General features: G+C 44.6%; 1 protein-coding gene across 4 annotated transcripts in view; it reads left to right on the forward strand.

Annotated features, from left to right (window-relative positions):
• Positions 1 to 16,727, forward strand: part of NCKAP1 (NCK associated protein 1) — a 248,857-nt gene that overhangs the window by 207,129 nt on the left and 25,001 nt on the right. For all 4 annotated transcript variants that reach the window (XM_082260288.1, XM_082260289.1, XM_082260290.1 and 1 more), the window contains 2 exons: positions 117 to 199; positions 10,058 to 10,138. In XM_082260288.1, the coding sequence (XP_082116414.1) occupies positions 117 to 199; positions 10,058 to 10,138 (164 nt within the window). The remainder of the gene's footprint in view (positions 1 to 116; positions 200 to 10,057; positions 10,139 to 16,727) is intronic.

The raw sequence follows: 16,727 nt of genomic DNA on the forward strand, positions 1-16,727 counted from the left end.
CCGATATATCGGCAAGTGTTACATTTTACAGATTTCTAAATATGCATCCTGTTTTTGCTTGTGTTTATATACTAAAATCTTCAACTTACCTACTTTTTTTGTATTATTACCTGTAGCTGTGGACAGTGTCTTGAAGAGGATGACCATCATTGGAGTGATTTTGTCATTCCGCTCCCTTGCGCAGGAAGCTTTACGAGATGTAAGAAACTTAGAAACCTTTATTTTCCATTTGAGAATGCTGCTTCTTTCTGTCAGTTTTGCAGATGCTGGCAGTAACTACTATATTTTTTTTTAAATGCATATGCACAAACATTTTGCCTTTAGTTTCTGTTTTAAACGGAATGTTTTGTTTTTAAAGGTGCAAGCTTGACAGTGCCCCCCTCAAATCCCCCTTCCACAAACACATCAGTGTGTGTGTGTTCCCAAAGAGTACTCACAATGTTTTGAATCTCGATTATTAAAGCTGATTTCCAGGAATTCAGCCTCTTTGTAAAAAGACCAAGCACACTGTTTAGGGTCCAGCAAAGTGCATGCCACTCCTGGACTTGTCAGATGTAAATAGTATAGATAAGTTAATGGCTCAGACAGGAGAGAAGCACATAACAGCAGTTACACCTGCCCTTCCCATCTGCTGCCCATGCACAGAAGCCTTTGTATTTTGTGAATGCTTTCACATATTACAGAGGCTTCTGTGATTGGGCAGGAGGAGAGGAGCAGGTATAACAGTGCATTGACTGTACTTTTGAAGATGCCGAGGTCCAGCATCAGACTCCACAAACTATGATAGCTGTCTTCTGGGAGTTTAAAAAAAATAAAAAAATACTGTCAGATGTAAAGAATAGAGATAATTCCAACAGATGTCATGCACCTTGTCGAATTTAACTTTTAGCATACCTTCACGTTTTACAAAGCTCAATTCCCTAAATTCAGCTTTAAATCTATGAGCCATTGTAGTATATCAGAATATCTGCCTTGCTACCGTGTGAAGCTCTGCCAGATATAAATTAGCTTTGTATTCCCCCTGATTTTAGTTTGATTTAATCCGGTAATGGCCTGTTCTTTATTCTTCTTACATGAGGACATTAGCCAGGAATATATCAGACAATATCTAAGATGTAGATGTCACTTTCCCATCCAGGAAATGACTTTGAAAGCCACACTGATGATATCTCCAGTGAAAGCATAGTTGGTGGTGAACTGTAAAATGTTGCTTCATAAGGCAAAAATGTAAATGTTTTTGCCTTTTATGTTGTTGGTCTGTTTTAAAAGCTTGCTACTATTCATAGGCAATAATATGGCTTCCTGATTTAAGAGAAGTGTTCTTTCTTATTGGGAAATGTGGAAGGTAAGGTAAACCTGCCACCATTTTGACTTAGTCTCCACTTACTTTTAGCAGGCAAGAAGTCTGCCTATACATTCCTGGCTCAAAAAATGGTTGTCTTCCATTATGCAATGTGTTTGCTTCATTGAGTTTTGGAACATGCCATAGTGGGATGTTGTGAGGAGTGATAGACGTCTGCATTTCTGTTCAAGATGCTATTTGTATGCTGCAAATACTTGTATGAAGAGGCCTCCTAGGATCTGCAGGAGAATCCTTATTTTAGTAAAATGTGTGTAGACACTTTGCTGTCTGCTACCAATAATTTTTTTACAAAAATCATTACTAGAAGTTTAGCCAGAATAGCAATACTCTTTCTTCAAACATTTAAATGATCTGGCCTTCTGTGTATTGGTTGACACAAGGAGTAAGGTAGTAACGTTTGCCGCTGATGTGCTTCCTCCCTCCAAAGCCCCCCCCCCCCCCCTGCCACATTTGGCACATTTCAGGGGGGAACGGGTACCTGTTTTTGTCGCGGCACCATCCCTCAGAAATTCGACCCCCCCTCCTCCTTCCACTCGCTGAGCCAATTGGAAAGTGTAGTGCAGTAGGGAACCAGCTGTGAAACCGAAAGGCTTCACTGCCAGTTCCCTTTACAACAAATGGTGGCGGCAGCTGGTCCGAAAATCGGCTGGGGTGCCAACATCGTGGGCTCCCTGGAAAGGTAGGTGTCTATATATTAAAAGTCAGAAGCTATTTGTAGCTGCTGACTTTTACATTTTTTTTCCATTACTAGTGGAATTACCAGTACTACATACCTTTTCAAGTCATTTTTTTTTGTTTTTTTCTAAGATTAGAGCTGCTGCCTGCATCAAATGGTGCAAACTTTAAAAAGGGGTAAAAACCATTTAAATGAGTTGTAAAGACAGAAGGTTTTTTATGCATTTATCTTAATGTATTCTTTGCATTAAGATAAAAAGCCTTCTGTGTGTAGCAGCCCCCCTAATACTTACCTGAGCCCATCTAGATTCTGCGATGTTGCAGGCATGTCTCGATTGCCCGGGACTCCCCTCCTTATTGGCTGAGACAGCAGTGCTGCGCCATTGGCTCCCGGTGCTGTCAGTCAGTCAGCCAATCAGGAGAGAAAGGGGGCGTGGGCATGCCGCAGCTCCGTGTCTGAATGGACACAGGGAGCCGTGACTTGTCTCGGGTGCCCCCATTACAAGCTGCTTGCTGTGGGGGCACTCAACAGGAGGGAGGGGCCAGGAGTGCCAAAGAAAGACCCAGGAAGAGGAGGATCTGGGTTGCTCTGTGCAAAACCACTACACAAGGAAATAAGTATAACAGGTTTTCTATTTTTTAATAAAAAAAAAAAAAGACTTCACAATTACTTTAAAGTAGAAGTTCGGGCAAAACCTAATTAACCCTAAACCTGCTCTCTGCCACATTCTAAACCTAATCCATCTAACCCTGTAAAGCAAAAATTGCTATACTTCACTATTTTGCAGCCAATCTGGTCTGGTCCAAGCATCAGTTGTCGGTGACTGCTTCAGTGTGGAGGCGGGTGCAAGAGAGGCAGCCGACAACTGAAGCTCCATAGTAACACTATGGTTGACGTTACTTCCCAGGCATTTCACAGTGGTTGTCGGTCCTCTCCTGCACAGACCTTCTGCCACTGGAGACCTGACTAGATTGGCTGCAGAACAGTTAGGTACAGCAGTTTTTGCTTTACAGGGTTAGATTGATTGGGATCAGAATGTGGCAGAGAGCAGGTTTAGCGTTGGTTATTTTTTGCCTGGACTTACACTTTAAGTAAACATTGAATTATATTTGCATCCTTTTCCATAGGTGCCTTATGCCAGTTGGCTTTCTGTTCTGGCTACAAAATACAGGCAGTTTATGAAGCTCAGTAGCCCAAGCTCAGTTTTACACACACTATGAGTCTAAAGGAAGTGACTCGTCTGCCTTCCCTGCTCTTGTGGTATAAAGTTTCAAACAGACTGTAAAGAAATGTACTTCTTTTTATAGAGACTATAATGCTTTGTGGAAACAGTGATAGAGGGTGGATCCTGTTATAAATTTTATTTGTAAAATAAAGATTTTGTATCTAAATAGTAAATATACTTAAAATGCCTAAACTCATTATGGTTTCTCTAACTACTTGATGACCAGCGTGTTAAATTCCCTTTCTCTCCAAGCCATTTTTCAGTTTTGATACTGGCATATATTTAGTCGCACAACACAGTACTCAAATTCATATTACTTTTGGTAGTATTTACTTCTGGGGTTTTATTTTTATTTTTTTAGTTTTTTTACTTTATAAGGGAAATGAGAGAAAACATTTTGGGTTAAAAATGTTTGTTTTAAAACTTTGCAAATAAACTTTCTTTATAAACTTTGGCAAAATTGGACCCACCCAACATATTTACCAAGAGACATAGTGAGTCTTTTGAAGATCACATTTTTTTGCCACAAGTTTTTGGAATATGAGAAAATAATTTTTTTTTTTTTTTTTTACTCCGAGATGTCAATAAGATACACACACAGGATGGGCATAGTAAGACTTTCACCCCATACTCCTGAGTATGGGGATGCCACATGTTTGAGATCCTCCATGATTATGCCTCGTGGGCGGAATGAAAACTGTTGGGAGCATGACCTGGTTGGAGTTCAGGCTGAGGCGGCCATGCACCACCTTACAGGGTTTTATAGAGGTGTGCTACTTTCAGGACTTTTACCTTTTCCATTAGATGTCTAGAGCTGGGGCAAGCTCTGTCCCTGTCTGCACTACAAGCGGTTGCTACATAAGAGGACCCAGTTGAGCCTTAAGCGCCACCTGTCAACTTAGTTTGGGTCTCAAAACACATTCTGCTACTCCTCTCGAGTATCGGGATACCACGTGTGAGACTTTTTTAATGATTGAACTAATTATGTACTGGACATTGTATCTTGTGTGTCACAAAAAGTCATCAGTCATATCAAAAACAGTGTACTGTAATGCTATCCTCTGTATGAGTGGTCAGGGACTTTAGCTAATTGTAGCTTTACCTATAGCGGTCACTGTTCCTATAAGCCATGTAGGCCGAATCTACTGGTTGAACAAAAGAAGACCTGTGGTTCTATGATCACAATTGTCTGCAAAGGATGGCTTTGAATGGTGTGTCCCAGGAATATAGTCAGTGCGATGTGCAGATTGGTTGGTACAGGTAGAGGTGTGGTCAGTAAACAGGCAAAGGATCAAGGTAGCAGGTAGAAATGTGGTCACGAAAACAGTCAGGATCAGTTCAGGCAGCAAGCAGAGGAGTGATCAGTATGCAGGCAAAAGGGTCAATCCAGGCACCAGTCAAAAACATGGTTGAGAAAACAGTTTAGGGGTCAGCAATAGTGATTGACCGATATCGTTTTTTTGTTACTGATACCGATATTTTGGTCAATGCATATCGATATGGGTCGATATTTTCGTACATTTAAAAACATTTTTTTTGTCTTTGACAGGTACTCTTGTGGAGGGATCTGGGGGTCTAAAAGACCCCAAACCCCTCCTCTGCACTTAAAAGCATTCAAAACACCAAGTTTGGCTGTTTTGAATGCTGTAATTTTTTGAATCTGGCCCCAGTACCCTGAAGTGATGTCATGACATCACTTTGGGTTTTTGCATAGAGACCCGATCAGAGCCGAATGCGGCTTTGATCGGGTCTTCGGCGGCCGTGCAGGCTGGTTGCCCGGGTCTCCCCGTGGGATGGGACAGCCGCATTGGTTGTCATTACAAGACAGCCGACCGTCGGGTAAGGACGCCGGTATGGGGGTGATGCCTCTAGCTGCAGGCATCACTCCGGTACAAGCACTTTCCCGAAATATCGGCAATATTGGTCACCTTGGTGGCCAATTCCGATATATCGTGGAAATTGCAGATCGGCCCTCGATATATCGGCTTTGCCGATAATCGGTCGATCCCTACAAAGATCAGATACAGGAAAGAGGCATCTAGCCAAGCACATAAGAAACACCCTCACCACACCTTTAGGAATATCGTAGTGAGACACGGTAGCAATAAAAGACCTTTTCTGCTGAGACCAAGTTGTAGGGGACAATGGTGCAAAGGCAGCACTTTTAGGGAAGTTTCAGTCAGTGTAGAAGAGGATCAGGAAAGTGTCTCTTGTTGACTGCATTAGATCAAATACTTCAGGTGTAGGGCCTTTCTAGTAAATTATGGCTGTTAAATTCTTCTTGACATTTTAGGAAGGTCTTCATGCTTATGACATATGAATTGTATATTGCCAATTGAAATAAGTAGATCTACACCATTTTTGTACCAATAAGCAGATATTTGAGTCACTAGGTAGAGCTTCATCGTTCATCAGCATATATTATATGTCCAGGCTCAACAAAGCCCATGGACCAGGTCACCATAGCGACCAGAAATCTGGTCTCAGCGACCGGGCCCCAGCCAGCCCATCCACTGCTGCCAGTGGCATCAGACACAAGCAACTCCTTGGGCTGCCGCCCACTGAGCTCCTCACCTTCTCTCTTCCCTTGCGTGGAGAGGAGATGATTGGGCAGCATGTCAGCCTCTCCCTTCTCCATTAGCCGAAGCTTGCCAACCCCTTTTGTCCTTCCTACAATTAGGAGGCGAGCTGGGGATGGCAGCTTCTACGATTGGCTGGCTGGGAAGATGACAAGGGCTCTGCCCGATGGCTTAGAGTGACCTAGGCAAGGGCAGCCCAAGATGGGGCCCGGGAGCTGGCAGAACTCTACTCTCCAGGTAAGTGGAGACACCCCAGGGGCACCACCCGCAGTGTAAAAGGAGGGGGGACACTGTGGGAGAGGAATGTATGGAGGGGCACTGTGTGAGAGAAGTGTTGTGTATGACTCTGACCACATTGTCCCAGCAATAGGTGTTCTCTGCCTGATGTGTCCTGCAATTTTAGGAACGGTAGGTAGCATAGAGCCCCCCTTTGCTATTAGATCAGAGTTTTTTTGTGTTCACACCCCCCTTATAGACCACCCCCCCCCATTAGATCGGAGTCCCTTTGTACTTGCTGGCTATGCTGTTCTGGTTACACTGGCATTGGTGTGGCTAGTGATCATACACTATTGAATTTGCATGTGCATCCATGGTGGGAACACCTGTAGAACATTTGTGGGTCTTCTTTCTGTGACCAAGTTCATTAAAGTTCCTTCATATATTTGATATAAGATAGTTTTTTACAACTGAGGTCCAGTTATGTGTACTAATTAAATACTGAAGATGTGTTTGCTGACCTTCATTCAAGATTATTAGTTTCCAGGCCATCTTTGGCTTCACTACTTTGAGTTACTAACTTGGAATAATTGCACAAATTATAAGAATTAAGTCAGATATCGTCATCCACAGTTGTTTGCTGACCTTCATTCAAGATTATTAGTTTCCAGGCCATCTTTGGCTTCACTACTTTGAGTTACTAACTTGGAATAATTGCACAAATTATAAGAATTAAGTCAGATATCGTCATCCACAGTTAAAGCAGGCTCTCTATATTACTAGTGTGGGTTTCCCCTTTAAAATAAAAAATAGACAATGGCTTCTCAAACCTAGACACCTCATAAATGTCAGAACCATTTTTGCTACACTGTGATTATAAACTCCACATTCCAGCATGCCAGTGTAATGGTTGCTTTTCGATATGGTCAGGTGTATAATTGAAGACTTTACAAGTGCTTATTTTCTCACATGCATCCAGTAAGTAAAACCGAGCGTTTGATGTTCCAGCTGTTCAGATTGACTCATCTTCCTAAATACTTTAGAGTGCTAACTGTGAAAAGAGATAATGGTAATAATCCTTCATTTTAGCATGCCATTGTTCTGTCTTTTGAACCCTCTCCATTTACTCACACTGTTCTAGCTGTAGTTTACACAAGAACACAGCAGATCATATGCTTCCCTTTTGAAAAAATATGCCTATGAAGTGTTTTAGGCCATGTTCCCGAACTGAGAATGTGTTAACCTTTTAGCCTCCATAGCCCAAATTTTGTCTGAATCCCCTTATAAGGTTTAAGTTTAGCATGCAAAGGGAAAAGGCTCCAGAGCTTGAGCTGCATCACATTTTGAGCTTTCCAGCAGTTTCCACTGAAAAGAGGAACTGCTTTTTAACTTGTGTTGCTGAAAATTTAAGTGATTTGTAAAAGTTTTTTTTTTTGTTTGTTTTTGTCTTTTATAACAAACATGTTATACTTACCTGCTCTGTGCAAGGGTTTTGCACAGAGCAACCATGATCCTCCTCTTCTAGGGTGTCCCGGCATCGCTTCTGGCTCCTCCTATTCATTGGGTGCCCCCACGGAGAGCTGCTTTCCATGGGGGCACCCATGCAGGTGCGCTCCCGATTCCTGCTGCTGCGTATATTGACACAGACAGCAGGACTCGGCCCCGCCCCCCGCTCTCGTGTCACTAGATTTGATTGACAGCAGCAGGAGCCTTTGGCTCCTGCTGCTATTAATCTATCAAATGATGGCCTCAGGAACTACTGGGCTCGTGCTCGTCGATGGAACGTTCTGGTTCAGGTAAGAATAACAGGGGCCTAGGAGACAGTTGCAACCAAGAAGGTTTTTCACCTTGTTGCATAGAAGGATCCTTGAGACTTTACAACTCCTTTAAGTCCCCTAAATTGTAAATCTGTGCTTCTGATGAATTAGCATTTAGGCAGAGCAGTAAAATAAGCTTTGGAAGTAACATGGATTATCTCAAAAACCTTTGTTTTTTACTGGAAACTGAACAGTTGTTTAAAACCGTGTATGGACTGCTTCTATATATATTTTGTCCTCCTGAAAGCAAACCCAAAACTGACATTACAATTATTTAAAAAGAGGTGCTCCTGGGAAATATTAAATGACTTTGATTTAGGCTGAACTTGGGGTTCCCCATTCACCATGACTCCCAACCCCTCCGCCCCCCTTATTTTTTCTTTTTAAACTAATAGCTGTCATAAAGAAATAGTCTGTGGTCACCTGATCAGGTCCCAAGGCTTCTCTCTTCTGCAGCACACAGGAAACAGGGTCCTTCTTTAAGTGTCCAGCAAGTGTCTGCAGGTGATGACCAGAAGAGTACCATCCAACGTAGACACATCTGTAGTGCTGGACTATCAGTCTCCTGCACATGGAAACCGTGCTGACAAGTAACCCTGATGACTGACTTAAGCCGGCCATAGGTGATTGTACCTTCGTTCGACTGGGTACAACCAGCATGTCGGATTTTTACATGCGATTATTGCCAGTTTACCTTTAGGAGATTTTCTGTCTCAGTGGCAAACGGCATATAGATGTAACCATTTTGAGATCCACTAGTTGCCATCCTGGCTATACCATCAAAGCCATTCAAATGGGCAATTACAAGGGCATTTTGAAGCGTTCCTCTATGGAATCATTTGAAATTGAAGCCGAGGGTACTGTATTAACACATGCGTGTAGAATAGAGGCTTTCCCAGTTGGCTAATCTGTAAGGGGAAGAGATGAGCCATGTCAAGGGATAGGAAAGAATTAATTCTGTCCAAGGTAAAATGTAAAAAAATGAATCAACAATGGAACGGTGTCCTCACTTTTGCCACTACTGTTGTTGAAAAGGTACCTCCTCATCCTAGAGAAGGAAATGTCCCTGCTTCAAAAAAAAAAAAAAAAGCACAGTGAATTTTCCATCCACACTTAAGGGTTCCACTGGGTCTTAACTGCAGGTGGGACATAAACGTATTTCTAAAGTGATTTACAGTTGCCATTTATCTATATCTATCATATGGATTGTCATTTACTTGACAGCAGCCTACATTTTGTTGAATGGAACTTTTTTTTTTTTTTTTTCCTTGGAAATGATACTTACCCAGATGGATGCAGCATCGGCCCGATGCTGCGTCTGTCCCCCTCTGGCATGAAGACTGAGAACTGAGCGATCAAAGACTGGTAATTACTCAGTTCTCTCAGTGCACCGTGAGCAGAGAGCTGGTGGCTGTCAGTCACCGGCTCTCTGCTCTGCCCCCCCTCCCCCCCGCGCTCACTGGAGCGCTTGGCTGTGGAGGGGGCAGGGATGACTGGCCCAGGCTTTCAGCAGCTCGCTGGGAGACTGAGCCAGCTGTCGATCCCGGCAACATGGCCGCAATCTTTCCTTTAGCCCGGACCAGCTCTGTGACGTCAGTCGACAGAAGATTTTAGCCTGCTGTCAGCTGAAAACGGGTCACAGGTGGGCAGAACAAACTGCACTCCTGTGATCCACATAATTACAGCCAAACTATTTTTGCCCTTACTACTTTTTCTCCTTTTAATTCTGTCAATTTTTTTTGTTCATGCATGGTTCATGGTCTGATTGTTGCATGGTACTGTATGTGAGCAGTCCGAATTGTTACCATCCACAGCAGGTGTTCACTCTTATATTGAGGTCTGTATCTTGTGCTACTTAGGATATTTTTTGACCAGAACCAATTATAATATGAGTGGACATTTAGGATCATATATCATTACTTCTGCCTTAAAGGTGCCATGAATACTTTCACTAATGGATAGTTTAATATTGTTATAGAGAGTTTATTGAAAAAATTACAGCATTTTCTTTTTTATATGCTTTTGATCTATTTTTAATATTCATAGTGTATTTCATGCCTGACATTTTAGCAGCAAACCTCTTGAACAACTTGTTTCAAATATGCATACTGAATATCTTTTATCAGCTGTTTAGCAGATCAGAGGGACTTGTGTAATAACCATTTTCAATCCTTCTTTCAGGTCTTATCTTACCACATTCCTTTCCTTGTAAGTTCTGTTGAAGACTTCAAGGATCACATTCCTAGGGAGACTGACATGAAGGTAAGAGTCTGTGCCATGAAGATGTAACACCTATACAGAGGAATCCTTATTCTACCTTAAGCAGTCAAACTAAAAATTTGTTCAGATAGATTTACTTGCACAGAAAAAAGATTAGGCTGCTGTTGTTGACCTTCTCCTTTAAAATGTTAGTTGACCTTCCAAATTAATAAAGTAAATGAGTCCGAATGTTTTCCTCTATCTCATTTTTGTTCAGCAAGTAGGGATGTATTAATGCTAAAACTTCACCATGACAGCTAGGAAACTAGCACATTTTACTGTGGTCAGCAATGGCAGATTACATCACAATGGTCAGCAATGGCAGGCTATATATTTCCCCATTGCCAATTTCCGTAAAGCTGAAATTCATCCAAAAAAAATATTGTCGAAATCTAAGAAAAACTTGAATTTTGATGTACTTTGTGTTTTTCTACAAGATCTGTGCAGTCATTCATTGTGAAAACTCCTGCAAACATTTCCTATAATAAAGACCAGACACTACTGCTCTCTTTCCATGTAAAGGGTGAATAGTCCTGTATACAGTTAAGCCCCATACACACGCACCGATTGTCGGCCGACCGTTCGGCCGTCTTTTTTGTCCGGTGCTGTCCTGTCGGTTGAAAAGTGCTAAAGACTGCACACGAATTTTGTCGGCCAACAACAACCGACTGTAGAAGTGATGTCATGTGATGGTTAACTTTCCGTGTGTTTTTTCTTCTCTGAGCATGCCCAGTCTTGCTCATCTGCTTTTTGTCGGCCGAAATCTGTACTGACCGACGAACAATCGGCCGTTCTTTGTTGGCCTACAAAAATTTTATAGCCTGCACACCAGATTTTGTTCGGCCGAAAAGTTGCAGTCGATTGTCGGAAGCATCATACTAACAAGCCGACAATCGGCCGATCGGACGTTGGCCGAATATTTACGGCCGACAATCGGTACGTGTGTACGGGCCTTTACTTGCAAAGGCACAGGAAAATGCATGCCACATTAGGAAAAAGATTGTATCATTATAGGTGCATTGTAAATACACCAATGCATAGTACACTCACTTGTAGAACTTTGTTTTTGGAAGTTTAGAGTGGAGGAGCAAGAACTCCAAGTTCAACCATGTTCTCCCACTGCCATTATTAAAGTTTCCAGCATAAAGCTACTAGTTTCCCAGTGCACTGAATAGATTAAAGGGTATTTAAATCTGTCAATTACTGGATAGTCTAATTTGTTATACGTTTTACATCTATAGCACAGAGACTTGATATTCATAGATCCTATGTTTGAAGCTAGTGCTTTCAGGTGATTGGATGCTTGCAAAGAATGTATTACAAATCTCTATTTGATCAGATACTTGAGGGAAGAGGAGAGATCTGGAGTCCAGTACACCCCAGTTCTCCCTGTAAAGTGTATCAGACACTGCTCATGCTACCATTGGGGATGTTGTCCATCCCATGTGATGGCAATAAAAAAATAAAAAAAAACAATTAAGGGACCGTGTATTAAAATTTTTTTTTTTTTTTTAAATACCATTTTTTTTTTAAAGTGCCCCCCTTCCCCCATTCTAACACAAAAAACAGGTCCCTCATGCGTATGTAAACAGTGATTGTACCACCTGTGAGATATTGTCACAAACAGAGTCAGAGCAATAATTCTAGTGCTAGACGTCCTGTGTTACGCTAAACTAATAACCTGTAAAGGCTTTTAAAATGTTTGAGGGTTTGAATTCCTTTTCTAGCAAAAAAAATGCATATTTCTCTTTCGTTCATTGAAGGACACAGCGCCAGAATCTTGTTGACCATTGGGTTATGCTGCCCCCTACAGGAGTAGGAAAAAACTTTACCACACCTATTGGGAAGTCCCAGGGGGTATTGTCCCACTTTCTGTTATAAGCATTGGAGTAAGGACCTAGTTCATTGCTGGGATCTCTGGTCCTAGCATTTTTTTCTTAAACTGATTTTTTTCTCTTCATATTTTCTGTTCCTGTGAGAACTACAATCAACTTCTGGACTGGGCAATGGACTGGATATTCTAGATCATTACGGTCTTCCCAGTCCGACCACCGAGCGCGGGAGAGACCTCCGCTCTAGGTCGGCCGCAACATAGCCCACCTGGACGAGGGCTGGCCTGTGAGTTAAACGTCTCGCAAAGACGCATACGAAATTGGCCAGGCCCGAGTCGCAGCGTGCCTCCTGGCCCACAGCACCCACATTCCGATGGTAAAGTGGTCTGCCTACCCGGTTCCATGGTATGGTAAGTGGTGTCCCCCCCCTTCCCTGGTGTCATTTCGGGGTGGACGTGGGCCCTACCCTGGGACAGTCAGACCCCTGGACTCCCCCCTTCTTCCCACACAGTGTTCCCCCATATGTCAGGGTCCCTTGTGGACCACCCCCCATCTACCCACACCTAACCCCCCCCTTCCAGGGTTGACTATACCTGTTTAGAATAACCTTTTAGGGGTGGCGATGGGGGGGGGGGGGGTCGGCAGCAAAACACACGTTTTTTTAGGGGAATTTGTCCTGCCGGTGGCTCCTGCAAGGGCCCCCTTTACTGCCAAAATGTTTCCCTGGGTTTCCTGTGGGTTCTGGGAGCCGCGTGGGCGCCACGTGGAGGCGCCATTTTTTTGTGGCTGGCTGTAATGTTGGCGGCCATATTTGTGTAGTCGGCGCCATTTTCTTGTGCTTTCCTATTGATTAGAGCGGCGGCCATGTTTTTGGAGCCTTGTGGGCGGTTATGTGGCGGTGGACCTCTAGTGCGGACTCCTGGACTTCCCCTTTATCTCTGATTGCCGCATGGTGTAAAGCATCAGACGGTCTGCTCTGTGCTGACCAGGGTTTGTGAATTCCTTTGGGTGCCTTGCCGGCTCTCCCTCTCTCTACTATAACAGCGGTTGAGTTGTGCTGGGACCTGTAGTGCCGCTAGCGTGGCGGCAGATGGGGGGGGTTCACTTAGTGTTTTTTTTCTCACTTTGCCTGTGTAGTTCCCTGGTTAACATAGAGTCCCTGGAGCAAATCTCACCCCCTGATCCCATCTCAGAGGCGATAGGCTCTTCTGGATCCCAGTCCACCGTCTGCAATGGCGGCGGCTCTGGGATCGTTAGTGTCCAAGGTTGCTATGGTCTTGCAAAAACAGACCAGCAAAAAGCATCCACTGCCTTCACTTACCTCCTCTGTCTCCTCAGATTCTGAGTCTGATTTGGCTGCCGCGGACATGAGTCACCCTGCTGGGTCTGCGTCCACACACCCTGAGTGCTCTGATAGTGAGGATGATTCCTCGTCTACTGCAGCCACGCACGATAAGAGCTGGTGGATGCAGTGGTGTATTTAGCTTTTGTGCTGCCCTATGCCTGACTAAACTCATGCGCCCCCTAATTTAAATATGCCCCACCCCTTCCTGTCAAGGCCACCCCATTACTGTTTAAGACCTGCCCTGTCATCTGAAAACCACACCCCTTCCTCTTTAGGCCCCACCTTTTGTAACATGCATGGTGAGCCTTAAGCTGGCCATATTCTATACAATCTGTACAATCTCCTTTTGAGCTACCATCAAATGTGTAGTACAAGGGCCTGCCCAATTGGATACAGAGTGAATGTATGTTTAGCTTTGTCCTTATATTACATGGTTTTGGTAAATATAAAGCAGAATTTTCAACCTAATTTTTTTTTTTGGCTCAGCTTTATGGAGAATGTTGGAGAAAAGGAAGAAGGGATAGATGGATGGATAGAGAAATTAATGGATGGATGGAAGAAGAGGTGAATGAATGGCAGGATGGACAGATTTATGGATGGAGGAATGAATGGAAGGGTGGATGGGGGGAACAGATGTATGGAGAGATTTAATGAGTGTAAGTAGCTGTCACAAACTGACCTGGTTTTCTTTGGACCGGCTTCTTCCCCTCCCACTGCAAAAGTGGACTTTAGTAAGCACCCCAGGACATACATCTCACACAGGGACCGGTCGGCCTTGCCGGGGGCTGCTGCGTCTCTTTGAGGTACATACTCGATCACTGTTGGATTCCCTTGCCTGTCTCTTCTGTTGGATGAGAGAGCTGTCTATAGCCACAGCCATAGTCGGTGTGGGAAAGGCTGCAGGTGTGCTGAGTCCTCCCTATACTCTTCTCTAGAATGATGGGAGGTGAGAGGGTTCAGGACTTTCCCATCACGCCCAGTCCTGGAAGATCCCAACAGGTCACCACAGGCTGGAAGATCCAGGAGAGAGGGATTCATCACAGGGTATTATTCCTGATAGGTAGAGGAGAGCCCATGTAATATGGCAGCAAATCCCTGAGCCAGGCAATCTACATCCTTCTCCTATGGGGGGGGGGACACATCCTGGGTCACCCAGATAAGAACCCCCTAAGATCCATGTCAGCGGTGTCAATGTCAGATGAGGACGACTGATGGAGCAGTTCCCAGGTAGGGAGCAGTGAGGATCGTCCACTGTGCTCCCCTCCTCTGCCATCCTTGGATCTCAGCATGACATTAAAGTGTAAGTTCACTGGACACCCTCCCCTTTCCCCCCAGTCCCCATTTTTATGTCCTGCAGTCCCCCGCTATCAGGACGCCACTTCACAAGTCCGAGGATTTGAAAACTCTGCGGCATCACCTACATCTGTAACTCTCAGCAGAAGAGGCACATTCTGATTGGTCAGCACCATCATATGGACGGCATTGGCCAATCAGATTCCATCTAGCCCATCCTGTCAACATGCAGACGACCCCATCAGCGCTGGTGACGCACACCGCAATCAGTGGTTAGGACATGCGGCCCGGTGGACGGGTGTCACCTGGGTGCAGTGCGTACCCCTATAGCAACACTACATCTGGTGCTACACTAAAAGTGTAGCGCTAGCCGGCAGTGACTATTTTCGTTCGGGAGCAGGCTGTTTTTTCGTGCAGGGGGAGCTTTACCACCCCCCTGCAAATTGCCGCCCTAGGCCTAGGCCAAGATACAGCATTGGGTGGATGCACTGATTGTATCAGTGCAGGAAACTTTAAAAATGGAGGATGTGGCAGCGTCATAGGTGCTGATCACCTTCGGTACCCAAAAAGCCTCAAAAGCGGCTAAGGTTTGTCCTTTTCCTGGCTATTTTGACAATATTGTCGTGAGTCAGTGGGGTTGCCCTAAACGCAAGGTGGTAATACCTAAGCGTTTTGATTGAAGGTATCCCTTTTGAGGAGTCCCTGTGAAAAAAAAAAGTGAACGGTCCCACCTGTGGTGGATTTTCAGGTTTCCAGGCTGAAAAAATCCACTCTAATTCCGGTGGAGGAGTCTCCGGCTTTTAAAGACCCTTTTGATGGGAAAGCGGAGACCTTGGTCCTTAGGCTGGTGTTCACCAATGCCTTGGTGTTCCACACCTTGACGGATTGGGCTAAACTTTTGCGCCAGGATCTGTAGGGGGAACAGCTTCCACCTGCCTTTGCGGAGCAGGCGGACCAGTTGGCCCAGGGGTTACAGTTTTATCTGTGATGCCTCTCTGGATGCGGCTCCCTTCGTTTCTACGCTGTCCGTGACAGCAGAGGTCCTTCAGTGCATGATATGGCTGAAATGCTGGTCTGCGGACCAAGCTTCCAAGAAGGCCTTATCAGAGCTCCCCTTTGTGGGGGATCGCCTGTTTGGGTCTTTCCTGGATAAAATCATTAAGGGAAAGGAGTCTCGTCGCAAATGTGCTCCTTTTTTCTCGGCTCATAAGCGGCTTTTGCGTCCCTCAGGGTCTCAAGACAAAGAATCCAAAGCAGTTAGCACCGTCTCTGGAGGTACCAAGAGGCCCTGGCCTGGTAAGCTGAGAGCAGGTCCTTCCAGACCTGCAGACAAGTCCTCTTCTGCTTGGAGGGGAGTCCTCATCTGCATCTGGGGTTTGGGACGACTTCATTTTTTTTCTGGGCCCGTGGACCTCTGATTCAAGACAGGTGGGTCCATAAACTGATTTAGTCCGGCTACAAGATCGAATTTCGATCTTATCCTCCAGAGGTTTTTTTTCTTCCAACCTGCATTTGTCCCCTCTCTTCAGAGCGGTACAAGATTTGCAAGGGGTGATTGTACCAATTTCAAACTCTGACCTTTTTCTGGGTTTTTATTCAAACCTGTTTATAGTTCCCAGGAAGGAAGGCAAAGTTTGTCCAATCCTGGACCTCAAAGCCCTGAACAACTTTGTGCAGGTACAGAAGTTCCAGGTGGAGTCCATTCGTATGGTAGTGGCATCCCATCATCAAGGGGATCTTCTGGCCTCGGTCAATATCAAGGATGCTTACTTCCATATCCTGATATGTCAAGCATCAGCACTTTCGCTTTGCCGTGGGTGAGGAAAATAATACATTTGTGGCATTACCCTTTGGTCTCGCCTCAGCTCCTCGGTTATTCACAAAAGTGTTGGCCCTGGTGTTAGCATTGCTGTGACAGTGGGGGGGATTGCAGTACTGGGGTACCTGGACGATCTTCTGCGTGCAGAGTCTCCAACTGCTCTAAAGGACAACCTGGACATCGCTGCACGGACTCTGCAGGAGTTGGACATTGAATTTCCAGAAGTCTGCTCTGGTTCCGTCCGCCAAGTTGGATTATCTGGGCCTCAGCCAGGGTGTTTCTTCTGCTGGACAAGCTGCAGGA

Source organism: Pelophylax lessonae (assembly GCF_965119305.1).
Source record: "Pelophylax lessonae genome assembly, chromosome: 6".
Lineage (NCBI taxonomy): Eukaryota > Metazoa > Chordata > Amphibia > Anura > Ranidae > Pelophylax > Pelophylax lessonae.